Source organism: Emydura macquarii, unplaced genomic scaffold (genome assembly GCF_026122565.2).
Source record: "Emydura macquarii macquarii isolate MOO-44397 ecotype Brisbane River unplaced genomic scaffold, CSIRO-AGI_Emac_v2 contig_3451, whole genome shotgun sequence".
Lineage (NCBI taxonomy): Eukaryota > Metazoa > Chordata > Testudines > Chelidae > Emydura > Emydura macquarii.
In genome coordinates this window covers 4,242,526-4,269,232 of record NW_027133588.1, presented here as the reverse complement: position 1 = coordinate 4,269,232, position 26,707 = coordinate 4,242,526, and the positions used below count along the sequence as shown (strand labels likewise).

Below are 26,707 nucleotides of genomic sequence, written 5' to 3'. Positions count from 1 at the left end.
TCAAAATGTACTTGTGTTGGGTTTTTCGTTTAAAAAATGTAATTGTACTTGACTGAAATATTTTTATGAACTTTTGTCAACTGTGGTTGACCACTACAACTAGCATAACTAAAAGCGGTTAGAGATTAAAAGATTCCCTTTAATTTTAGCCACGTTTATTTTATGTACCATGTGCTATCAAATGTACCATCAGTTTGATTGCTGTATCTGTGCTGTTAGTCAATTTCCCATATGGATAGATTTTGCCCCCATAGCAACAAGGAACAGAAAAAACTTTTTACATTTATTGGAATCTAAACAAAAATTGTCAAAGGAATTCATAACCAGTTGTAGTACCTGAAATTACTCTAAACTCTTTCTTAATTTAGTACATTTCAAGTTTGTGGTACCTCTTTAAACTTGACCTTTTTAGCAATATATACCTCTTAGTTTTTCCCCCACACTGCCATTCCAAGAGCTTTCCTTAAGAAGAGTTGCAGAACGTGAATAGATATCTGTAGCATGAGGCAGTAAAAGCTGGAGGTGTTTGTGTAGCAGTGCAACACTGCTAGAATTCTGCAAAGAAGAGAAACTACTTATAACAAAATAATACAAATGTATTTTAGAAGGTTTCATCACGTATTAGATTATAACCTTCAAACACATCTCATTCAAATCTTATCCTATATAGATGCTCACACACGGAAGAGGAGAAATGTTACATTTCCAGAAGACAATTTTAAAAACCATGTACCTCTTTGACACTGTTGATATGACAATAAGCCAGCAATTGTTTCTGCAGTGAACATAATAGCTCATGAAGATGAGCAGGTTGGCTGTTTTCTGATGATGACGTCCCAAGTAAAAACTTATCACTATTCTTTTCCAGCTCTCCAAAGGCTTGATCCTAATTAGACAAAAGGAATAAGCATTTATTGTCCATTTTCAAATACTATAATACTCTTAGTATAGGAAACACTTTCCACCTCCTAACATTTATGGCTGGGATTTACAAAGGAAAATAAGAAAGCCAATGGGAACTGGCCTTCTGACTCTCTTAGGTTCCTTTGAAAATCCCAGCCTACATAAATTTGAATACAATTTGAAATCACAATCACTGAGATTTTTACAGCAGTCATTGGGCCCACTATTACATGGTCAAGTGTTTCTTTTGTAAGGAGGAGATTTTCAAAACACAAAAGGAGAGATAAGCATTAATGGGGGCTGGACACCAAACTCACCTTTGTGCTGTTGAAAATATCCCCCTGAACCACAATATCCAGAGATATGCAACTAGCCCTTTAAATTTCATTCTGGGCTGACTATTGACACAAAGTATTAGAAGAACATGTTAACATGATTAATAGAAGTAAGAAAGTTTTAGGTATAAAGTTTGGTAGGAATTCACCTAGAATGTAAATTACTATGGGCTTGTCTAGATAGACAGTTAGTGCACAGCAAGCTGGGGTGTAAATCTATAGCGCTAGCATTCTGTGCACTAAGTGTCCATGTGGTAGCAGGGTCCACAGCACACTCATTCACAGTAGATTTACACCCCAAATTGGGATGCACCAATTCTCCATCTAGACATGTACGACCCTTAAAAACAACTGTCCACCCCGCAGCCTCAGAGGTAGGAAAGCTTTCTCTGAGACATCAGGGGAAAGAACCCCAAGAACTGGTCAAACATTGCCCATCTCTACTCCCCCACCTCCTTGTGGGTGCTCCAGCCTCCTTTTGAGTTTGGGGAGAGGAGCTTCTCAGCTGATAGGCTGCATAGACAGGTGCAGTAGAAGCCCAGTGGCTCACACACACCTGGGGGGGGAGGGTTTATGAGCCCTTTTCATCTGCCTGGGACACCATCCTTCATCTGGGAGCAATTACATATAAATAAAAGTCAAATACAAGTATGACAACAAGAACATTGAACCCTTAGTATTAGAGATAGTAAATCAGCCTCATTTTCCCCCTAAAACAGGATCAAAGCTAGTGTTCCTGTTCCTGGTCTCTTGAACCAACATTAAAGGGGGAACATTGCATTATTGTTTTGCCCAAACAAAAGAGAAAATTTTTAGTATAACTTGATTATTACTATAAACAAATTAAAGACAAGCCCTAAACATACCGTGTAAAATCCTAAATTTCTTAGAAGAGTCTTCATTAAAATTTCAGCTAGATGAGTATCTGGATGGCTGCTCTGGACGCCATATGTTTGGTCAGAGAGGCTTCCATAGGCAACACATAATGAGGAAACTTCTGTTGCATCAGATGGTGAACTATAACCAAGTAGCGATGCTACATGTGTATGATCTTGCAAACTTGTCAGAATAATATCCAATTGCATTCTCTAAAGGAAATAATTAGATATGAACTTGTGGTTTCTCTCTTGGCACACAAGGGTTTTGTAAAAGGCAGAAAGGAAAGAGGAAAGAAGAATTTTGTTTTTAAACAACATATTTCACTATAACATTTTAGTACGCTACTCATGGCATACAATTTAGAGAGTGTCATACCCTTCTTTTAGTCTATAGATCACACTAACTTTTGCTAACTGCATAATCCGTTTCAGACAATTTCTGGGCACAACCAACAGTTACATTGTTAAATATCCTTAGAGTCATCTCAGCATGCTGGAAACAGATTGCAGAGTTTTGTGCAATTCTTAATGCATTAATAAATAAGGTATCCACATAGCATGCCCACCATTTTAGTTTATTCTGTCAGTAACATCCAATTTGACATAGATTATTCACTTGATTCAGTTCAGCCTCTTGAAAGCCAAAACTCCCCATTAAACTGCTTATATTTAACTAAGTCAAGCTTCACTCTTCTGACTGTACAATATCTTAATTTACACCACACTTCCGGATATCTTGAGACAAATCTCATACTTGAGTTTTAATTCCTTTGACCTAAAGGTAAGAGTTGCATTAATAAAAGTACACTAATGTGGATATACTTATGTAATCCTTTAAACCTACCCCAATATCCTTATTCTGAGATGCTCCACACAGCTAGGTAGTATGCACTGTAATTAACATCAGTTAACAGGGAATAAGATAAATTACAAGGAGTAGTGAAAGCTCTAATCTACTAACTGGAGGTTATACAGGAGGTCAGGCTAGATGGCGTCTTTTGGCCTTATAATCTATAGATCTATGAAGATATCAGGGCTCAGTTTGTGCTGACCCTACTGTACTATAATTTGAGGAACAATCTTACGGTTTTGTTAGAATTTGTACTCATAATTCTGACATCATTCTAGTAAATCATATACTCCATAGTAGGCAAGTTTCAAGGCCAGGATTTTTCCTATCTGAATGACAACTGCCCAATGTTATTTTAAACCTAAGGTTCAACTGCTGAAGACCCACAGCTCCCATCCATTTCAAATCCAAGAAAGGTCTTTTTGTTCTGTGTCTGTAGAGTGCCTAACACAATGGGGTTCTGGTCCATTACTAAGGCTCCTAGGTGCTCTGCTACGCTCCACTCTCACTCACTAATGTCTTTCTTTAACGTCTTCTCTCTTGGGGTGGGCAAGAGGAATGTCTCAACAGGATATTTCCCACTCCTCAAATGAGCACTGCAATATGTAACCCCCTTTCCCAGTAGTGACGCACCAGGACTACTTTTCTTCTTTCCCATAGGCAAGGAAGGAAAGGTAGGCAGAGAACCTGGTCTGAAGCACATTCTGCTCTAGGATAGCGCTGTAGCATATGCTCACACATTTCACAAATTAATATACAGGCTCTTTACCATTGGGGTTTGGGTTATAAATATTATGGGGAAGGATAACCACCCACACATACTAGACAATTGCAATCTAGGCTCATGGACTGTGCACAGGGTGGGGAGTTAAAATTTGTGTTCTGCTTCTGATTTTATGGTTGACTTGCTGTGGGACACTGGGCAAGCCATCCAAGCTTTCTGTGTCAACCTCAGTTACTTGCATCTGTAAAAAACAGGGATAGTAATACTTATCCACTTTCAGAAAGTGTTGTAAAATCTATGTGTAAGTATTCTGATTATTAGTACAGAACCACAAGATCGAATTCCAGCACTTTTTCTTATTTTTGAAAAAAGACTTAGGGCACTAGCAACATAAGATTTTTTAAGTTTACATTATTCCAATTTGTTAATTTAGATCGGCTCACAACAGTAATTGACCTTCAAACTGCTCCAAGTGTATCCTCTAATATAGGTGTGCACATAATTACCTTCAAAGGATGACATACAGTTTTACGAGGCCTTACCTGCCCCTTTGATAAGCTCTCCCATCTATCGGGACCTTGGGGTAGAAGAGAATGCAGCAATTCCATTCTTTCTCGCAATGGAGGGAGTAGCATAGTTGCACCTACTGACAGAGTCTCAATTACAACCTAACATGAAAGGAGAGGCAGAGAAAACGCTTTATATTTTGCAATATTTTTGTATCAACATAATAGCATTTTTAGAAAAAAATTACTCTGATTTAAATCAAAAGATACCTAACACATTTACATAATTTAATTTAGCACAATGCTCATTCTAACAGCTGCAGTAATATGGTGATCCGGTGCTATAAGAGATTACAATTCAACTTCTAATGCTCATCCAGGGCTCTGGAATTAAACCATTGATTGCAGCAGCAGCTTTCTGGAAATAAATTCTAAGAGTTAAGTTCTGTTCAGTTACTCTGGTATGAATCATTAGAACGGAAATTTAGTTATGAGAGCGCAAAATTTAGCTGTATGTAATTAGATATCAAAGACAAACAAAAACATTTGGCAGTTTGTTTTACTGTAAATTAGGTTAGCGCACTAGCTTTCCTTACGCTCTGGAGATGTGGTTAAACCCTGATTGAGTCCAAACTGGTCACATGTAATAGTGAATTAGTTAATTTTTTCCCAATTCTTGCTAAATACATCAATGAACCATCAAAATATTAACACAATTTGGTATAGACTCATAGGAAGGTCAGAAGGGACCATTATGATCACCTAGTCTGACCTCCTCAACGCAGGCCACAGAACCTCACCCACCCACTCCTGTCATAGATCCCTAACCTATGAATGAGTTCCTGAAGTCCTCAAATAATGATTTAAAGACTTCAAGGTACAGGGAATCAACCAGAGAATCCACCAGTAAATGACCCATGCCCAAGGCTGCAGAGGAAGGCGAAATCCTCCCAAGGTCTCTGCCAATCTGCCCTGGGGGAAAATTCCTTCCCGACCCCAAATATGGCAATCAGCTAAACCCTAAGTATGTGGGCAAGACTCACCAGCAAGAATTCTCTGTAGTAACGCAGAACCCACCCCATCTAACATCCCATCACAAGCCATTGGGCATGTTTACCCTAGTAGTCAAAGATCAGTTAATTGCCAAAGTAGGCTGTCCCTAGGTATGACTGGCAGTCCCTGCTAAAGACAGGCCTATGGCTGGAAGAGCAGTTTTATGTATTTAAGAAGTAGGACAAAATACACACATTCTAACATACTGCACCTTTAACCTGTGCCTTTGTAAGCTCTTTGGAGCACAGACTTTATTTTAACCAATTTACACAGCACCACCCACACCTGGCTCAAATTACAGAGGTGCCCTAGTGGCTCTACAGGAAGGCTGCATTGAGAACTGCACCTAAAATGGGACTAAAATTCCACCCTTTAATTACTTTAGTCTCAGAATTTAACAAATAACTCAAGTGATTGGTTTCCATATTATTTTTTTGTTCAAAAAGATTCTAACCTCAGCAAAGGAAAGGTTTTTACAAAATGAGCTAGTGTTGAAATTTCAGACCACCTCACGTTTTCACACTAGTACAGCTACAGAACCAATGTCATAAATTCCAAAAACTACCCAAGAATAGGACCGTTTTAAATTTTAAGCTAAAGCACAAGGCTATTCCATGGTTGGTAATCAGTTTGTCTCACCAGGAGCATGACACGCTGCCCCTACTCAACACTGGTTGCCTATTGCTTTCCAGGGAGAACAGAATAAGTAATAAAATGATTTTTTTTTTAAATTGGTTTTGACCTACAAAGCCCTAAATGGGCTTGTGACCTACCTTCCCAATTACCGAGAAGAGACATAGCCTCTCTTCCCAGTGCCATACTGCCACCATTTGCAATCATTAGAGGTATTCAATCTGAATTATTTTGATTTAAGAGAGGACTGGAGATAAAGCACTCTCTGAAGGGCCCTAAAAGAGGGAACTTATTCCCACCTTTGAACCAGAATAACCCAGGTCTCTATTTATTTTCAGGACACAGTGCAAGGCCAATATATTTAGTCGAGCATTTAGGGACATGGATATGATTTTATGGGGAAGAGGACTTTTTGTAAGGGGTTGCTTGTGGGTTAGCTGTTGGTTGTAGTTAGATTTTTTTTTTAATGTTATCAGATGCACCTAGAACAAACGATGGCAGCTTTCTGTGTATTCTGTTAGAATGCTACATACATACATAATTAAACTGAATGATAATATGACCGTTGAGACCAGCAGAGTCATGCAAGCTAACAGCATTTAGTCCAATTATTAAGGGTGCCAGAGAGAGGAGGATTTCTCAATGAAGGGCCTTCAAATATGAAGTTTCCATCCCCATTTTAGGCCCACATCCTGAAATCAACTCTGCACATGGGTCCACACACCCACACAGCTTATTTCAGGACTAACATTATGACTAGGCCCTATGACTTAATACTATGATTTTAAGAGAACTATCTATTAAAAGGTTGTGCATTGCAGCATGGTTTTCTTTTTGCAGCAGATGCATTGAAGGTGCTTTTTATTGAAATGAAAATGGAGTGTGTTAAAGACAGTGTTAGTGTATTAGGACCTGATCTAATACCCACTGAACTTGATGGGAATCTTCCTACTGACTTCAATGGTTTTGGATCAAACCCTTAGTAGGGAGAACACTTGGAGAATGGTAGTCTCTCAGGTACAAATGTCCTTGTGCAATTTCCTTCTTTTTGGTGTTTGCAGTTTTGTGAGGATATACCTATTAGCAACCGTTAACTCTAAATTAAAGATTTTTGTGAGAAAACATGAATTCAACTCAGAAAAGATAGTAACAACATGAGTTATTCTGGGATTCTTTATTGCATTAATTAAGAAAATTTGGCAAGGTCTTTTTAATCCTAAAATGTTATGGGTTCTCAAATTAATTGCCAAAATAAATTAGCAAAATGGATTAAATTCATCCCTGGTAGCACTTCAAGCTGTTTGTAAAATGCTATAGTTCTCTAGACAAGCATCTTTATAACCTTAGGTTCTCTTTTTAAATATTAAAGCATTATATAAGTGGTTTTTTTTCAAAATACTGGCATGGGACTCAAAATTCCTTAAGTAGAAATATGACCCAGGCTATTCATGTTACTCTAAAAGAATAAATGAGGTGTAGTTTTCATTAAATTCATGATCTATTGATCTGAATTTATGCCAAACACTTGACCATCAACTGAAAAATGTAGAGGTCTAGACACTTCAACCATTCAGATCTGAGCTGTATACACAATGAGCATATAACCTTCCAGCTAGGTACAAAATGATTATTTTCAGTAAGGGTACTGCACAAATACACATGAAAAAGATGAATTACAGCTCTGAAGAGTCATCTAATTTTTAAAGAGTTACTGTACATAGTAAACATTATTTGGTAATTCTTCCTAATCAATAAGCAGATGACCAGTTTCCTATACTGGGTATCAATATTTCTCACAGCATCTATTTCCTTCCACTGAAGTGCAATCTTTCCCCACACTGCCCCAGCAACTTCCCCAACAACTGCTCTATAGGTGTGATCTGAAGGGACCAATTTCCAGGGTGAGAGGATTCATCTTCATAAATAACTCACCATCACCACTATTGCCTGCTTAGTTCTGGGTGTCTCCACTGGGACTGTCAAAAAAACATTCCATTTACAATGGTGCTGACTTTTGAGGCATGGACACCAAACAGTGAGGCAACCTACTTCTTTCATATACATTTCTGAAAGCTACTAGGTGGCTCAATGATTTTTGGTCACAAATATCTTGTGCAGCACAGCTCATTCTAAACGATTGTGGAAAAATTATAAGGAGGTCTAGAAGTTGGGATCTGATGCTGCAAGCTCATAGTCATGAGTAGAATATTCCAATGGAAGTTCTCATATGAGTAAATACTTCCTTGCATTTGCACAATCAGATGTATGTTGTGCTTTTTAACTTTTCTTATTCACAATTTTTTCCATTTTTCCTATCTGTACCATGATAAAAATAAAGCTGCTGTTTAAAATCAGCAATGCATTCAAAATAGGAGGAAAAAAGCAATAATATATCAGATAGCTATACAAGTATGAACAAAATGAAAAACTGAAGTTATACTGGGGTTCAGATATCTATTCACATCAAAAACTATTTATCAAACTGGCTCAATTTACAACTCAAAACTGGATTTGAATCAGTAAATCAAGTATTAGTAGTACTAAGGTGCCATTTTTACAGAATACCTTTTCTGACCATAACCATATATTAAAGAGAATTGGATGTGAACTAAATTTGTGGACTGAATAAAATTACTTACTTCTTGTATTTCATCTGGGACTGAGGCATCCATCAGCCTAAACAGCAAATTCCGAAGTGGGCCTGCCTGCCTTCCAAGAATGCTAGTAGCTACTCCTCCCGCTAATGCAAGAGCAAGATGATTAGAAAGCAACTTCAGGCACAACTTAAGGAAACTGTGATGTTCTCTGCAAAACAAAATGTTGTTGTTAATCAGCCTCTCGCCTCAATTTTATTTTATGTTACTTCCCCCCCACCATTCCACATACCTAACCAGTATTTTTGGCAAATCCTGCCATGAAGTTTTGCAGGCCACAGAAATGAATAAATAAGTCATGATTTAGGATTTTAAATAAATTCCCCTAGAAAATCTATTGCCATTCTGATTCATCAGTACAATTTAAAAACAAAAAGCACAGAGCCCAAATTTTGCAACGATGAGAACAAATAACTGGGAAAGAGGTGACTTCAGTGTTTATTTCAATTTTAAAGTGTGTCTACTACTATACATTCTAATATAAAAGACAGAGTGGTTATTCACCCGATGGTGGAAGGCAGGGATAGTTGCTAGGTGAATCTTGATAGAGCTAATGGCCAAACCTTGCTGTTTTAGGTACAAAAGATAGACCAAGATATGCTCAACTGAAGAATGCATTGGTGAAATTCCAGATCAGCTAAAGGCAAGTAGACCTAGAAGATAATATTCTACTATTCAACAGCACATCTTGAACATCTTTTGAACACTACTGCTCCCCAGAGTCTAACCATGGGGCATCCATGCTTTAAGATGGAATGCCTGCAGATTTGGATGGTGCAAGGGACCATGGTCTTGAGAAATTAGGTCCAATGGAAGGGGTCTGAACTCTTTCACCAGAAGAGACAGGAGAGTGGAGAACCAGAACTGCCTTAGCCACACTGGCACAGGAATGACTCGGGCATGATCCAATCTGATTTACTGTAGCACCCTGAGAAGAAATGGAATTGGTGGGAAAGCATACGGAAGGTTGCTTGACCAGAGCAACAGGAAAGCATCCATCAGGGAACGCAAACTATGACCCTGTAGGGACAAAACTTCTGGCATTTCCTGTTGTATCTTGTTGCAAAGAAGTCTACCGGGGAGTCCTCCAGATCTGGAAAATGGACTTGGCTACATCTGGACAAAGGGACCACTCATGGTGACTCATAAAGGACCTACTTAGGTCATCTGCCAGCTCATTCTGCACTCCTAGAAGGTAAGAGACGAGACTGAGATCGATCGAGCTGGCAATGAAAAAATCCCATATAGAAATCGCATCTTGGAAGAGCAGGGATAAGCAGGCCCCTCCCTTCTTGTCTATAGAGAGAAGATTTCTGCTCTGTTGTCTGAGAGAGGCTTTCCCCCTTGATATGTGGTAGAAAACCTGACATGCCAGCTGGATAGCTCTCAAACCTCTGACATTTATGTGAGAAATCAGGTCCTTTATGAACCCAGACGAGCACCCAACCTAGGGCAGACACATTCGTTACTAGCATTAGTGATGATTGAGGAGGGACAAATGGAACTCTTATGCAGATATTAGCAGGGTTTTGCTACTGCCGCCATGCATTTCATGAAAATACAAGGGGCTGCTGACAGTTCAAAAGGCAGCACTGCAAATTGGTAGTGGAGTGCATTGACCATGAACCTCAGAAATTTTCATTGGCTCTGATGAATTGCTAAGCATCCTTTAAGTCAAGAGCAGCATACCAGTCCCCAAGGTCTAAGGAAGTGAAAATAGATGTTAGAGTGACTATTCAGAATTTCATTTTCTTCAGGTACTTGTTTAACTGCCTTTAATCTAAGGCCCCCCTTTGTCTTCGAGGCAAGGGAGTAAGATGAATAAAAACCCTTTCCCCTGAATGACATGGGATCTTTCTCTATGGTCCTATGCAGAGGAGAGAATGGACCTCTTAAAGTAGTACACTCTTGTGAGAGTGTTCCCTGAAAAGGGATGGGGAACTTGGATGGGAAGGGGGAATAGAAATAAATTGGAGGGCGTATCCCAGTTCCACCATGCTTAAGACCCATTGATCCATGGTGATGCAGGTCTAAGAACCTAGGAAGTGGGAAAAGCAGCTGGCACAAACAGGGCTTGGAAAAAGATGGCACTATGCAGAGTGGTATACTGCTGTCAAAATTATTGTTTTGAAGGCCCAGGATACCTGCAAGAGCTGGCCACTGTAGATAAGGATGGAGGGGAAATCTCTTGAAACTCCTGCCCCTCTTTTTGGGCAGATCCAGGGAACATGGCAAAAAGGACTGGAACCACTGGAAATGCTGTGGGCAGAATGGTTTTCTTTTTGCTGCCTGTAGATCCTCAGAATCCTTAAGGCTATGCAGACCTTCATCCATTTTACTGGAAACTAGCGAAGTCCCTTCAAACAGGAGGTCCTAAATTGTTTGTTGCACCTCCACGGGGAGGCCTGATCCCTGCAGCTAAGATGAATGCTACATTGTGATGGCTGCGGCCAGAGCTTAAGCTCTGAAGTCCACTGCATCCAGGTTTGCCTGCAACTTCGTTCTGGCAACTAATCTGTCTTCCTCCAACAAAACACAGAAAAGTCCTGTCTTGCATCATCAGGAAGCTTGTCTTTGACCGTCAGTATGTTATTTCCACAGATTGAAATTTTATCGACCCAGTAGAGCTTGCTGGTTCACAGTCGTGAGCTGTAAACCTCCTGTGGAATAAAGCTTCTTCGCTTCCTTTCCCTTTGGAGTAAAGGCTTGATGTCCTTGCCTCTCCTTTTCATTGGCCATCACAACCAACAGGAAGCCTGGAGGAGAATGGTTGTAAAAGGGCTTGAATTCTCTAAAGGGACAGAATATCTTTTCTCCACCCTTTTGGCTGTGAGAAGCAGGGAAGAATTAGTCTGCCACATAACCCTGAAAGGCTCCAGATAGCCTCATTAATAGGGACAGTTACCCTAGAGGGATCTGCCGAGGCCAAAATATCCACAAGCCTCTGTAACCGTTCTTGTACCTCTTCCGGCTTGATATTTAAAGCTGAAGCCCCTCCTCAACAAGGCTTGATGAGCTCTAAAAATCATCATCAGGAGAAGGAGAGGTAGATTCAGCCACTACTGCCTCATCAGATGACGAAGAGGAGGAGGCTGGAGGTTGTTGAGGAAGCCCCTCCTCCAAATCCTCTAGAGGGGAGTTGACAGCTCGCAACTCCACCTGCATGGTATCGGGGAAACAAGGATGGTGACCTTCCTGTATATGCTCCTGGCACTTCAGTGACATAGAGATGCAGTAAGGGAGAGGAAAGGCTCTGGACCATGGCAGGAAGCCCTAAGGGCCATTGATATAGACATGGAACCCAACTCTGAGAAGGCCACTGACTCCTAATATGCTGAGGCTGTAGATGGTACCACAAGGGCAGGCACACCATTGTGGCTGTTGGGCACGCTCAGGCCAGGACAGAAAGGATCCAACTTCCGAGTCTGATGAGAAGTCAGTTTCCTCTGACTAGGGGAAGCCGAACTCATCAGTACCAGTGAGCGAGTCTCAGAATCTAAAGAAGGGGTACCAATTAGATAATGACTGGCTTGCCTCTAGATGCAATCCTGCACAGAGGTGCCGCCAGAGTAGAAGCGGCCACTACTGATCTGTGCTCTGGGGTTGGAGTTGGAGCCAAAGGAGTGTGAGATTCCAATGTTGGTACCATGAGAGGCTCTAATCATGGAAGAAGCCAGTACTGACAAGCTCAGTAACTCCCTGGCTCCCTCAAACATCTCAAGTGTCAACGGCACTGGAAAGGGTCTTGAAACTGCAGTATTGAGAGGTGCATCAATGCTTCTAGGATTGGTCTCAACAGACCCTTTCTGGGTTCTGGACTCAGCAATCCGTCCTGGCTCACAGATTGCTCCTGGGGAAGCGACTATTTAGGGCACCACTTGCGAGCATTCTGTGTCTTCCTCTTGGAGGATGCCAGTACCGAGTCCTTAAGCGATATATGAAGTCTCTTCTTAGGCACTGGCATGGCAGATCTGGCTGATGACTCAGTAAGAACCGGAGGAGCACTCGTGACAGATTTGGATGCTCTGGGTACCTACTCGGAGCAGGAAGGCTCTGACAGTGGAGGAAATGCAGACTCCATGGGCAGGAACTTATGTCTGGCAGTCTTTTTTTGAATGGGGTTTGAACCCCCTACAAATGTGATATTCATCACTGACATGCACCTCTCCCAGACACTTAAGCAACTGGGATGAGAGTTGCTCACTGGCATAGACCTGTTACTTGAGTGACAGGCTTTGAAACCAGGAGAATGGGGCCTGGGTCTGGTACCAATCCAGGTACCCAAACCAGGCAACAGAAACCCCACACTAAAAAGACAGAGATATAAGTTTACAATACTACTTACAGAACTGTTATACAAGACTAAACTAACACTACAAGGTACTTTATATACAAGGGATATGAAAAAACAAGGGTCACAGCAATAACAACCAACCATTATTGGTGGCAGGAAGGAACTGAGAGAGGCTGGGGACAGTGCAGCCTTTTATGCCTAAGTGCAGTGGCATGAAGCACCAGAGGGTTCTTGCACTACCCTGGTAGGTACTGCTAAGGCAAAAATCTCCAACAACTGTGCACAAGGGATCCCATACACCTAGTGGAATGGACATGTGCAGTCACTCAAAGCAGCAGCTCTGCTTTGGGGAAGTCCACTGCTGCCCCTCTAAAGTCTATCCTCTGAACTGGTCAGAGGATAGACTCTTCTGAATTGATCGACAGTCCTAATGCCTTGAAAGTTGACTGGATAAGAGTTACACTGGACAGTGCCAGAATCCCAGAACAACCTCTCACCAACTAGTCAGGCAGAGATAGGATTGCACTCCTAACTTTTTCAGGACAGCACCTACCAATGCCATATATTTTGTAAAAACCTGGGAAACTGTTGACAGGCCAAAAGGCAGCACTGAACTGGTAATGAGATTGATTTACCAGAAATCTGAGATGGATTTGATAAAAATTGCCACATGGAAATAGGCGTCTTTTAAATTGAAGGTAGCATACAATTCACCAAGATCTAGGCAGAGAATACTGAAAGCCAGCATGGCCATGAAAAATCTTTTTTAGAAATCTGCTGAGTTAACGTAGGTCTAAAATTGGCCTGAAACTGCCCTTTGTTTTCAGTATTAGAAAACAGTGGGAACAGAATGCTCTTTCTCTGAGAGATTGAAAAACCTCTTCTATGGCTTGCCCCCACATAAAAGACTGAACCTTCTGTAGGAGGAGCTCCTCTTGAGAGTTGTCTCCGGAGATGGACAGGAAAGAAAAACTGGAGGGCGTATCCCACATCCAAAATGCGTAATACCCCTGGGTTCAAAATACTTTGGGACCAAGCACTAAGGAAACAGGATAAACAGTTTGCAAACAAAGGGGAAGGAGAAACTGGAATTACAGAGACTGGTCTGGCATCCTTGACTGAACCATCCGAATGGTTGCTTAGTATTCCTAGCGTGCTTAGATAGACCAGGAGGTGCTGAAGAAGAGGCAGAGTTGATATGTGTCTATAACTGCCTACTCTTTTTCCTTGATCAGTCCTTCCAAAGTGTAAAATTGGGATATCTGTGGGACTACTGAAGACGAATGTTCTTCCTGGACAGGGCAGGAGTATGTGCACCAATGACTTCAGAGTCACCCTGGAGTCCTTTAAGCTGTGAAATTTATCAATCTTCTGAGATTAAAAGAGGGATGACCCTTCAAAATGGTAGGGTTCACAGTCTGCTGAACCTCTTGGGGTAACCCCGCAGACTGTCACTATGCACTATCATTTGTGCATAGTGATGGCAGAGACCATGCATGGTCCTAGCAGCTGAGTCAGCTGCATCCAAATCAGCCAGCAGTGAAGTTCTCACCAACTTCCCTTCATCTATCAGGAAAAGGAACTCCTGCTTAGTTTCCTCAGGCAACTTGTTCTTCAAGTTGAGAACAATATTCCAGATATTAAAGTCATATCACCATAATAAAACCTGTTGGTTAAGTGACTCTAAGCTATAACCCTGCCACAGAATACATTATTTTTACTGAACAAGTCCTGCTTTTTTGCATCCCTTGACGTAGGGGTAAGACACCTGATTCCCATGGCACTCCCTCTCATTGGCAGCTGAAACAACCAATAACCCTGGAGGAGCGTGGGAATAAAAATGCTCAAAACTCTGAGTGTGCATATAATATCTATATTCCACTAGTTTTGCTGTGGGAGGAAGGGAGAATGGAGTTTGACAGAGAGCCTTGATAAGGTCTAAAACTGCTTCAATAATTGACAGAACCACCTGAGATGGAGCACCAGAGGCATCACCAAGGCAATGAGAAGATTCCCTAACCACCTCCACCTAAATGGACACGACCAAAGCAACCCTTTATAAGAGCTCCTGGTGAACCTTGCAGTCATCAGAAGGGGGGAAAAAATCACCCCTGAAGAAACTGCTTCATCTGGAAAGGAGGATGAAGCTAGCACAGGTTAAGGCTGTGCCTCCTTTGTTAACTGTCCTGCCAGATGCTCCTTAACACCTTCTTCCTGTTCTGTATCAGACCCAGTACCAGGACCAGAATCAGGATCAGGAGGGACTCAATGACCTGACTTCCTACATCCACCCGAGGAAACTGAATGTGACTGACATGGGGAGGATCCAGAAAGGGAAGGAAATCTCTATCCACAAGTTTCAGAAGGGCCACTGAAAGGGAATTGGACCCCTATGTTTACAGGCAACACATCCATGCCAGCACCAATCTAAGGGTCTTGCAAGTACCCCAGGTGGTAAGCTCTAGGTGGGGAGTAGCAAGACACATTCTGTGCCTGGGAAACATAAGAGCCAACTGCCAAATCAGAAGAGGAGTTGCCTTCTCCTGACCACATAGGGGCTAATGCAATAGGCACTGGGGACTGGTGCCGGGAGTCTGGGAAAGTGAAGACAAGACATCACTGGCTTCCATCTCAACGGTACCAAAGAATAAGAGCTCCAGGAGGCAGGAGGCTGACTCGGTGCTGGGTACTGCACTGAGGAAACTGGCGTCAAGCTGTCTCTGGTACAGGAGGAGTGATCTCCTGCACCACTGGGAAGACCAGCACCAATAAGTTCAGCAAGCCTCTGGCCGCCTGATGGTGCAAATGGTACCAGGACAGCCTCTGACCGGTGCATAAGATATGTAGACAGTGGAACTGATGAAGGTGCTGCTTTGGGCCCTGGACTCGATAGTGCGTGGTCCAGCACCACAGCCAATGATGCCAACTCAGTCAATGGATGAGTGGAGGAGTGCTTTGATTTTAACTGCACTCTATTCAACACTCTGTTCTTTTCTGGGAAGGCTGCGGGATCAGAGATCTGCCTCTCTCAGCAGTGTCCTTGGAAGCCTTCTGCTTCTTCCTTGGTACTGGTGAGTGAGAGCAGTGCCAGGACTCAGTCACCATCAGAGGTGCACATCTCACAGATGCTGAAGTTCTCAGTACCCTCTCCGACTGAAAGGCTCTGAAGGTGGTATCAGAGCAGCCTCCATCAAAAAGCTTCAACCTGGCCTCTCCACCTTTCTTAAGCTTGAAATCCTTGCATATCTGGCACTGATCCCGAACATAAGACTCATCCAAGCACATCAAACTAGAGTGCGGGTTGCTCACAGGCATGGGATTAAAGTATGGCAGACAGGGCTTGAAGCCCAGTGATCGAGGCATCCCTCGGTACCAATAACAGAACCCCAAACTTGGAAAACAGAGAATAAATTAACAAATACTAACTAACCCTAATAACTGTACAAATATGTAACTATATACAAGAAAAAACAGTAAAGAGCACTTGCAGAAGCAAGGCCAACAGATTACAACCACCATCACAGGCAGTAAGGAGGAACAGAGAGGCCAGGGGCCGCTCCTCCCTGTATACATGCATGCAGTGGCTTGCTACAGGAGAAGATACACAAGCTGCCCCAACAAGTACTGCTGAGGGGAAAAAATTCTGACAACTGTCCTCGGGGTGCACACACACCAAGAGGGGAATGCACATGTGCAATCACTCAAAGAAGAGTAGTTTGATTTTTGGCACTGACAAAAATATTGTATTGCAAAATAAAGTACACCTGAACAGCAAAGGCAGCTTAACCCAGGAAACCAGAATCCCAAATCTTTACTATTAAAAACAAAAAAACAAAACCATATATCAGTATTCTAACAAAAAAAAAATACATAACAAAACTAGACATTCATATCCTTTATAGATACCTTGATGAAGGGAAAGGAAGAGGGGGAACTTCGCTGTTAATTTTATCACAGTACCGCTCAAGAAAGGACCGGAGATGGGAGAAGGTACTTTCTTCAAGGTCTACACAATAGGGTCTGTGCCATGCAACAACTTGTCTGGAATCAAACATAAGAAATGCATGAAGTACACTGAAATAAATGAACATGTAAAACATGCAACTATTTGTATAATAAATTAACAATTACTATAAATTAATATGGTTGTCATGTCAAGGACACTATCAGCACATTCCTTGGCAGCATGGACTCTTGCTGGAGTTGTCCAGGTTTCTCTCTTAATTCCTTGCCACCACAGAGATCTCGGGCACTAGTGCACCTCAGCCCCTCCTCTTCTCTGCCTGTGGCACATAAGAGTTTAGTCTCCTGTGGGCTGTAATACTTTGGTCTAAGTTTAGTTGTTGGGTTCAGTGTGTGCATTCTGGGTGGTGCTGGTGGGCTGTGATATACAGGAAGTCAGACTAGATGATCTGGTGGTTCCTTCTGGCTTTAAACTCTATGACTAAGGTTTTTGGCTCACAGCTTCACCTAACAAAATAGTTATTGGGGCAGAAAATATTTCTTTTCTGTAAAACAAAAGATGTGCTTTTATGGGTACCTTAAATATAGGGACATGGGATTTTTTTTAATTTTTTTTTTTTGGCAGCTGATTCTTAAGAGGAGCTGTAAAACAGCCTTAAAGCTAATTTGGCATCATGAAAGTTACTTATTCACTATAGAAATTTTGACAAAGTCAGAGTTTGAAGAGATACAGTCATTTGATGTTATTTTTGAAAATTCCATTTTCTATTATAGCTCCCTTTAAAACAGAATGTTTTGAAAAAATTTTGGAAATCCTTACAAAAAAATTAAGCGTTTCTCTACTTCTATATTGCGTTTTATCAGGGTCTTCTCAATTAAACTGCTTCAGCTTCAAGCATGGACAAGGCCTAACAAACAGTTTTAAACTGATTTAGTTCAACCAGAGCAAACATCTATGTGGACACACTTATTTTTGTATTTGAATGGCTTATTTCAGGTAACTTAAACCAATTCCCAATTGACTTAAGTTAAACTAAAATAAGCCTCTCAAACTGAAGCGTCTCTATTCAGGGTTTTGTTTACACAAGCCCTTAAATGTTTTTTCCTTGCTAATGATTATACAAGGAAACAGTGTAACTAGCATAAAGTGCTGTCATATCCACAAAATAAACAAACTTGGGAAAAAAAAAAGTTTTTCAACTTTTCAGTTTTAGTAACCTTAAGTGTTCTTTGTCCAATAGTAGGTACAGAATCTTCAGAGAAAATATTTTCCAATTGACAGCGTTCCTATATGTTATAACTGTTAAACATGAACCACAATTAAAAAAAAACAAACAAAGACGACAGACAATCTTTAAAGCATTATAAACAGAAATACTGTGATGTATAATCTTCTTGACAATCACAGAATTTTAATACACACATCAGAGTATTTTTATAAACTGTAGCATTTTACCTGTCCCTTGGAAGAGCTGTCCAGGCGAGGCTATGTGAAGTGCCAGCTGAAATCTGTTGAATTGCTATTCCGTCTAAACCACTTACTTTCTTTGGTTTAGTAATGGGACCAGTGGAATTTCCCTGACCGCACTGTCCCATGGAATTGTTACCCCAAGCATAAACTTCATTATCTAAAGAGAATCAAAGAAGGAAACAAAATTTGAGGTTCAGTGTCTTTTAATCAAAGATGATTATAAATACCTATATACCATATTTGTTTTACCATGAGAAAGTGCCAAACAATGGCTGTCGCCAATTGAAGTATCAACTATTCTTGTAGCAGCCAGCTCTTCAATAAGCTTGGGTCTAAGAGCAGTAGCTTCTGAAGAACCACAGCCTAGGCATGCACCACAGCCCCACGCATATACCTAAAAACACAAACATATACATTTTCAACACATTATTGGTATTTGTCAAGAGACACAGCTACAGAAGATTGTATGTGTAATTACTGCAATTATACCTGTAATTGCACAAGCAAGTTATGTATGTATATTTGTATGTATGCACTCTACAAATCAGGGCTCTGGTACATCCATGTATGTATATATTCCTAACTTCTCCTCGGTAAATTAATACAACACATTAAGCCACTGAAAATTCTTCAGGCTAACAAACGCTCCAGTTCACAAATACAAACATTTTTTTTTGACAAATTAAATGATCTCAAACCACCATAATTTGCCAAAGCATCACAACATATAAATTATATATTGATTAATCTCCTGTTTTTAGTCCCGACATTACTTTGTCTAAAATAAATGTGGATAAATTTAATCCCCAATTCTAAATTCCTTCCCATTTGTATGATTAAATTTCATTCAATCTCGCCTCACAATACTATTTACAAACAAACCAACATAAATACTGAAAGAGTTGCAATTACCCGGGGTGGAGGGAGATTTAAGTAAGGGTCTTGGACAAATATGGCTGTTGTTGCATTGTTTGTTAAATTTCAATCAAAATTTATCTGAACTATATGTATAAACCTTAAAAAAATTATTTTCTTTGGACAGCAAGACCCTTGGAGCTACAAATTTTTTCTTTACTAGCTGACGTGGGCAGGAATGGACTGCTGAATCCATGCCCATGTGCACATATGGCATTATATAAACAATGTATTCAAAGCTATTACTATATATGCTGTAATGTTCATCAAGACTATGCATTATTATATGGTATAGCTCCACATTTCTGTATTACCCTTTAAAAGACAGCCCTTGCAGGATTGGGTCTTTGGTGTTTGCATTTATAATATACAAATGCATACTAAATATACAGATAGAAATTATAAGTAGTTCCAGTTTCTAAAGATGAACATATTCTCTTTCTGTGTATTTTATAATCTTGAGAATTTTTCCCCTATAGACTAAAGAAGTCACATGGCACAAAACAATACCCATGCACATTTAAATATAATGAATCTCAGGTATCTTTTTAAACAGCAAACCTGTTGCTCAAGTGAAAATATCTTTTTGCCTACCTGTCCTGTTGATGTCAAGGCAAGTGAAGATTGGCTCCCAGCACACACTTTGCGAATGAACATTCCTTGCAAAGCTTCTATAACTTTAGGTTTATACACTCTGTTGGTATCACCATGGCCAAGCTTGCCTATCAGACAGACACACAAGGTAATATTAGACTAAAGTACAGTGCAGTTGTGACGTCCTGTGAAGATTTAACTTCCCAATCAGAAGTCTTTTAGATTTAGAAACATTTGCCTCAGTGTTTCTCTTTGGTAGGGAAGTGTTTTAAGAACATAAGAACAGCCATACTGGGTCAGATCAATTACCATTCAGCCCAGTGTCCTGTCTTCCGACAGTGGCCAATGCCAGGTGCTTCAGAAGGAATGAATAGAACAGGTAATCATCAAGTGATCCATCCCGTCACCCATTCCCAGACTCTGGCAAACAGCAATCACTGCCTATCCTGGCTAATAGTCAATAATGGACCTATCCTCCAGAAACTTATCTAGTTCTTTTTTGAACCCCGTTATAGTCTTGGCCTTCACAACATCCTCTGGCAAGGAGTTCCACAGGTTGACTGTGCATTGTGTGAAGAGATACTTCCTTTTGTTCCTTTTAAACTTACTGCCCATTAATTTCATTTGGTGACCCCTAGCTTGTGTGTTATGAGTAAGTAACACTTCCTTAATACTTTCTCCATACCAGCTATAGACCTCTATCATACCCTTCTCTTAGTCATCTCTTTTCCAAGATGAGAAGTCCCAGTCTTATTAATCTTTCCTTATATGGAAGCTTTTTCATACCCCTAATATTTTATTGCCCTTTTCTGCACCTTTTCCAATTCCAACGTATCTTTTTTGAGATGGGGTAACCTGATCTGCACCCAGTAGTCAAGATGTGGGCATACCATGGATTTACAAAGAGGCAATCCAATGTTTTCTGTCTTATTATCTATCCCTTTCCTAATGATTCTCAACATTGTTAACTTTTTTGACTGCTGTTACACATTGAGTGGATATTTTCAAAAACTATCCACAATGATGCCAAGATCTCTTTCTTGAGTGGTAACAACTAATTTAGACTCCATCATTTTATATGTGTAGTTGGGATTATGTTTTCCAATGTGCATTACTTTGCATTTATCAACATTGAATTTCATCTGCCATTTTGTTGCCCAGTCATCCAGTTTTGTGAGATTCCTTTCTAGCTCTTCACAGTCTGCATTGGACTGAACTATCTTGAGTAGTTTTGTATCATCTTCAAATTTTGCCACCTCACTGTTTACCCCTTTTTCCAGATCATTTATGAGTATGCTGAACAGTACTGGTCCAGGTACAGACCCCTGGAGGACACCACTATTTATCTCTCTCCATTCTGAAAACTGACCATTTATTTCCTACCTTTTAACCAGTTACTGATCCAGGAGAGGCCCTTCCTTCTTATCCCATGACCACTTACTTTGCTTAAGAGCCTTTGGTGAGGGACCTTTTCAAAGGCTGTCTGAAAATCCAAGTACATTTTTTCCACTGGATCACCCTTGTTCATGTTTGTTGACCCCCCTCAAAGAATTCTAGTAGACTGGTGAGGCATGATTTCCTTTTACAAAAACCATGTTGACTCTTCCCCTAATTTGCTTCATTTTAAATTATTTTATTGCTACTAAGTAGAAGGAAGTATAGATGTTGTAGCTGATGTTTACTGAACACACACCTAGCATACTAACTGATATATTTTCACTGGTGTGTTGCTTAGCTCCGCTTTTTGTGATCTGTCATTTACTTAAGTCCTCTTAAATGTGAAGCCTTAGCATGTTCAGTAAAACAAAAATACAATTGTATTTTTTTCCACTTAAAAGGTGACCTGAAAAGTTTTTCTGAATTTTTCTAACAGTCTTCATATGTTAGTATGTATGTTTTTAAGCCCCCCACATAATTTTAAGGTTTTCTGTCTTTTATTCCTCCATAAAGTTTGTCTTTTGGATTCAGCCCTTTGCCCTCAGCATTTCATGTAATGTCATTTTCTGTGAAAACAGTTGTGACAGGGTCTATAAACCCCACAATAGAACTGAAGGGGTTAAAGAACAACTCTGGGCTCAAATGACCCAGCTCAGCTGCATCTGCAGAGCATACTGCAGGTGGAGGAGGGAGCTTAAAAGAAGTCAGATCAGAAGGGGGTTGACCAGGCCGGGAGAAGGACCTGCCTTGGGAGTTCCTGAAAAGGGGCACTACAGGAGCATTCATCTGGCAAAAAGGAGCCTAACTGCTGGGCCTGAACAGACCGAAGGATAGTGTGTACCCTTCTCTATTATTTTTCCACCACAGACTGCAAAACTTGGATTATAGAGAGTGGGTGGTAGGAAGTGGTCCATGGAGGGCAGCCTTTAGGCGCCGGATTGCAAACCCTTGCAGGGCCCTGGATCAGAGTCCAGTGGAGTTGGATGGTCTGGGCTCCCTTACCCACCCCCCTTCACATTAAGGAGGGCATGACTCACTGACCAGCACCAACCATCATAGCAATATAAAGAATTCTACGGATATGTGTTAATCATTAGGGCTGGCTGAAAATTTTTTGACAGAACATTTTTCCATCAAAATATGCAGTTTTACTAAACTCAAAATGTTTTGTGGAAACATGCATTTTGACAAAATTTTCTTCAAGAAAAAGACAAAACCTTTCATTTCAACAATGTCAAAACATTTTCATACATTTTGGTTTGACATATTAAAATATCAATTTTAATATATTTATATATTATATTCAATGTGTGCATATTATGTATCATTTGATATTTTAATGCAATATTAAAATCAAAATGAAATATTTCCAACACTACTTGAAATGAAACATTTCAATGGTCTTGCATAGAAAATTTCCTGAATTTTAATTTCACCGGAAGTTTTGGGTTTTTTTTCCAATTTGGAGTAATTTCCCCCTCCCCCCAAAAGGTCAGAATTCCCCATGGAATGGAAAGTCTAGTTTCCAACTAGTTTTATTAAGCAATGACTGCAATATGAGCTGCTCTGAGTTTTGCTCCTTCCTCACACACTGTGCTAGGAGGCAGCAAAGTAACAGCTTTAACCTTAACAAATCCAACTGCTCTAACCAAGACAGTGAGTAAGTAAAAGAGCATGACAGAAAGAGGAAAGCTATTTGCACTTCAGGCACTGAAACAGCAGTAAAGTCAGGAGGTGGCAGGACCTAGGTCTCTCTTATTCTGGCTTTTCTTGTGAGAGGTGGTAGTCATAGCAACTATTCCAAATATTTAAAAAGTCATTAAATATTTTGACAAAAATAAATAAAACAAAAGTAGAACTTCATGGCCCTGCGAGTCTTATAAGTTGAAAAAGAGAACAAACTTGAGGGGAAAAAAATCTTTGCAGACCACCTTTAAATTTTTCATTCTACATATCTGTAGACATGATAAATTATTATTAGTCCATTTTGTAATACAAAGTCTATGTTCTAACATTAAAACTTATTCTTATATTTGTATGTTGACTTCAATATATAATTTTTGTCTTAAGAATTACCAAATGAAATAAAGAAGTCAAAGTGCATGGACTATACTGTGGCTGGAATAGTATAATATGGTAATTGAGTTAACAGTGATCACTTCCATAGGATGAAAATACATGTAATATACCTGTACTGAAGAATATTACACCATCTGCTCCATTTGGGAGATTAAGAATATATTGGATTTGAAACGAAATGAAGAGTGTGAAGCACATTTTAGTTTCCCTATATCTTCTGACAAGAAGTTAATCCACCTTCAAATCAGAGAATAGATTCTGACCTCTCAACCAGGTGTATTGACATGCACAGCAACACCATCACCACTTGAAAAAACTTATATAACTTAATTCTACCATGTTTCAGAAAAAAATCAGTGACTCATTATAGCTATATTACACATATGGAAACTGATGGGCAAGTTACTTAATTTCTCTATAGAAGATAAAACAGCAACCAGGACTATGACTTCAGAGACTCTGTCCTGTATTATACTCACTGTACAATGCTATTTCAGGAAGGTCAGCTAAAATCAAGTGGGCCTTGTAGTTTTACAAGTCCCTCAAACTAAAAGACAGTGCAATATAATGAAGATTTATTGTAAAAATCAATACATACAAATGTCATCTTTGTTTTTAAAAACCCTCCATGGACTTGCCTCATTTTACCACAGTAATTTAAAGTCTCCTTTTACACCCCTCAACAATTCCTTCTGCTTACTTACCGGCTTCCTTTCTGTACACTGACACAAACTCACAAGATATTTGCATCTACAAACAACCTTTTACCTCACCATCTCACCAATCCTTTGTTTTAGCTCCTTCATGGATAACTGTTCTGTCCATTTGAAGTGCCATAGATTTTTCAAAAATGTAGAAATACTTCTTCGTATTTCAGACCACAAACGACACTTGTTAATTATTATTAAAATTCTAGGTTTTACATACCATTATCTCCTCCTCCAAATGACCATACTGTTCTTCCATCTTTGGATAGCGCTATTGTGTGTGAACTGCCACAGGAAACCTCTCCTACATTGCTAATATCTTTTACTAAAGTTGGAATGTTACGGCTGTTGCTGTCACCATGACCTTGGAAAAACAAAAATAAATGTATTTTGATGTTTCCTTCCGCCTGTTTATTAATTTTAAGATCCATTTGTGCATTTTAATTACAGTAGAACTTTGGTAATTCACACACCTTTCAATTGATGCCAGAATTGTTTGTTTCTGCCCACTTCTCAGTAAAGATTTAATAGAAAAGTTCTGTAGTAAGGTCTCAAATTACCAACACTTCATTATTTTTACAAAATATACTACAGAACTTTTACTGGTACATTATGAAACATCATAATTTAGGGAAATTTCTTACCTGTTAATTACCTTTGTGTCCCCAAAACTAGGCCAGATGGGGGTAATGTATCCTTCCTTATGCTGGGGTGTGGCTAGCCCAAAAGGGAGTGGTCTCACAAGGTAGAGTGACTGATTTTACACTACACATTCAATGTATGTATCACAGAAAGCCAGATAAACTGGCCAGGATGAGTAGCCTGAAATATTTATCTTTGAGTCAGAATGGCAAATCCAGGAATCTGTTCAGCCCACTTCAGGTCCAGGTAAGACCTGAAAGTGGGCTGAACAGATACTATGGTCTTCCTCATCTCAAGAAAATAGAGCAATAAGAGTGAACATGAGGCTGATTTTCTAAAATCTAGCAGGAAAAAGACCTAACCCTCAGAGCAGCACCTACTGAAAACAGGAACAACTGAAATCTGGTATCCAATAAACCTTAAACGTACCAACAGCTCTGAGTTCTGCTTTTGCCACTGCTGGGAGGAAAACTACACTATCTCAGGTCCAGTCTGGCAAGGACAAATGAGGAACTGAAATAGTCAAATAAATGAACAAAATATGCTTTAGATGCAGCACATTGGCTTTAACTGTTTATTCACTTATTATTTTGTAAATTTCAGTAAGTCACAATGGATCACACTAATCAGTGTGAATTAATGAGGTTCTAGGGTCCTGTTATTTGAGTATCCTTTTCCTGAAGAAAAATTACAGAGCCAAAAAAAAGATTGTTTTTAAACTTATTTGCGCACGCTACGAAATTTCAAATCACAAAAAGTATGTTTTTTGCTTAACAAAATTAACATTGAAAATTGTGTTCTATGTGCTTGCCAAGCACACAATCACCATTAACCCTCCTTAAGAAGAAGATGACTGGAATGCTAATGTCTGAGCTTTTAAGAATTAGTAGAGGTAAATTCTTATCTATAATAATTTCTTTATCATAAACAGCAACTACAACCAGTGAACCATTAACATTAATATTTACAGTTCAACAGGAAAAAAATTCAGTCACTCGGTTACAACCCAAATAACCTAATAAAAAGGTAGAAAATTCAAAATCAGACAAATCAAAGGAAAGAGAAAAATGAATACAGTACACCTCCCTTCACACAAGGAACAACACAACCTTTTCTTTCCTTCTCATTTCCCACATGAGTAATACAATTTGCCCCAACATTTCTAACTTCCAGTTGGTCCTCTCTGTATGTAATCATACCACTTAAGAACACAATGTACTTTATGACAAGCTTGACCTACATTTTAATTTTAAATTTGTAAGTTCTACAAAAGTTTTTGGTTTTTTTTTAATTACAGATGTCGTTGAGGAAGCTGGAGTATTTGAAGTATGGGGGTTTTGTCACCAAGGAAGGTATAGGAGACAGTTTGGAACACTGTGAAAAGCATGTTATGTCAAAACAATCAGCTGTGAAATAATTAATTTTGCAAAGTAAAGATGAAAAATTCAGAAACTCTAATATAAAAGGAGAAGTCAGAATAAATGTGTAGTGTCATCACTGAACATATGAACTTTCCAAAAACAACAGAGCAGGTCAATTTCATACAAGGAATTTTTAAATTACCTAGTCTTCCGAAGTCTCCTTCACCCCAAGTATACAATTCTCCATCTTCTGTAACAGCAGCACTATGTCTGTATCCAGCTGACACACATACAACTACCTACATTACATACAAAGGGAAAAAAAGTTGCTAAAACTGAAGCTATTATAAGTAGTAGTAGAAGAAGAACTGGGTAATAAAGTTTGCCGTCCAAAAGACCGTTGGACTATTATACTATAAATCCATGTGTTTGCTCCCATAAAATATAGCTTGTTCATAAAATTATAGTTACAAATTCTCTTAGTGTTTAACAAGCATTTGCAAATGGCAGAGGGGCAACAAAGAAAGACAGAAATCTAGAATTTGGCTATCTGGCCACAACTTTTATTTATCAAGCAAACTTAAACAAGAGTAACAAACTGGATAGCCATGCAAGACAACCTGGTCCGGCCAGCAGCAGTAAAAGGGGAAGAAGGCAGGAAGACTCACACGTGTCTGTCATCAGCCCTATTCCCTACAGATGCAAACC

General features: G+C 39.7%; 1 protein-coding gene across 13 annotated transcripts in view; it reads right to left on the bottom strand.

The window, feature by feature from the left end:
* The window catches only part of HERC1 (HECT and RLD domain containing E3 ubiquitin protein ligase family member 1), a 193,508-nt gene that overhangs the window by 113,050 nt on the left and 53,751 nt on the right, over positions 1 to 26,707 (bottom strand). For all 13 annotated transcript variants that reach the window (XR_010917376.1, XM_067534599.1, XM_067534596.1 and 10 more), the window contains exons 6-16: positions 26,202 to 26,298; positions 24,217 to 24,360; positions 19,774 to 19,901; positions 18,514 to 18,658; positions 18,250 to 18,421; positions 16,737 to 16,871; positions 8,522 to 8,687; positions 4,233 to 4,358; positions 2,105 to 2,326; positions 734 to 886; positions 423 to 555 (exon numbers count right to left, since the gene is read on the bottom strand). Coding sequence is in view for 12 of the 13 variants with exons in the window: in XM_067534599.1 (XP_067390700.1) it covers positions 423 to 555; positions 734 to 886; positions 2,105 to 2,326; positions 4,233 to 4,358; positions 8,522 to 8,687; positions 16,737 to 16,871; positions 18,250 to 18,421; positions 18,514 to 18,658; positions 19,774 to 19,901; positions 24,217 to 24,360; positions 26,202 to 26,298 (1,621 nt within the window). In the remaining variant the exon portion in view is untranslated. The remainder of the gene's footprint in view (positions 1 to 422; positions 556 to 733; positions 887 to 2,104; positions 2,327 to 4,232; positions 4,359 to 8,521; positions 8,688 to 16,736; positions 16,872 to 18,249; positions 18,422 to 18,513; positions 18,659 to 19,773; positions 19,902 to 24,216; positions 24,361 to 26,201; positions 26,299 to 26,707) is intronic.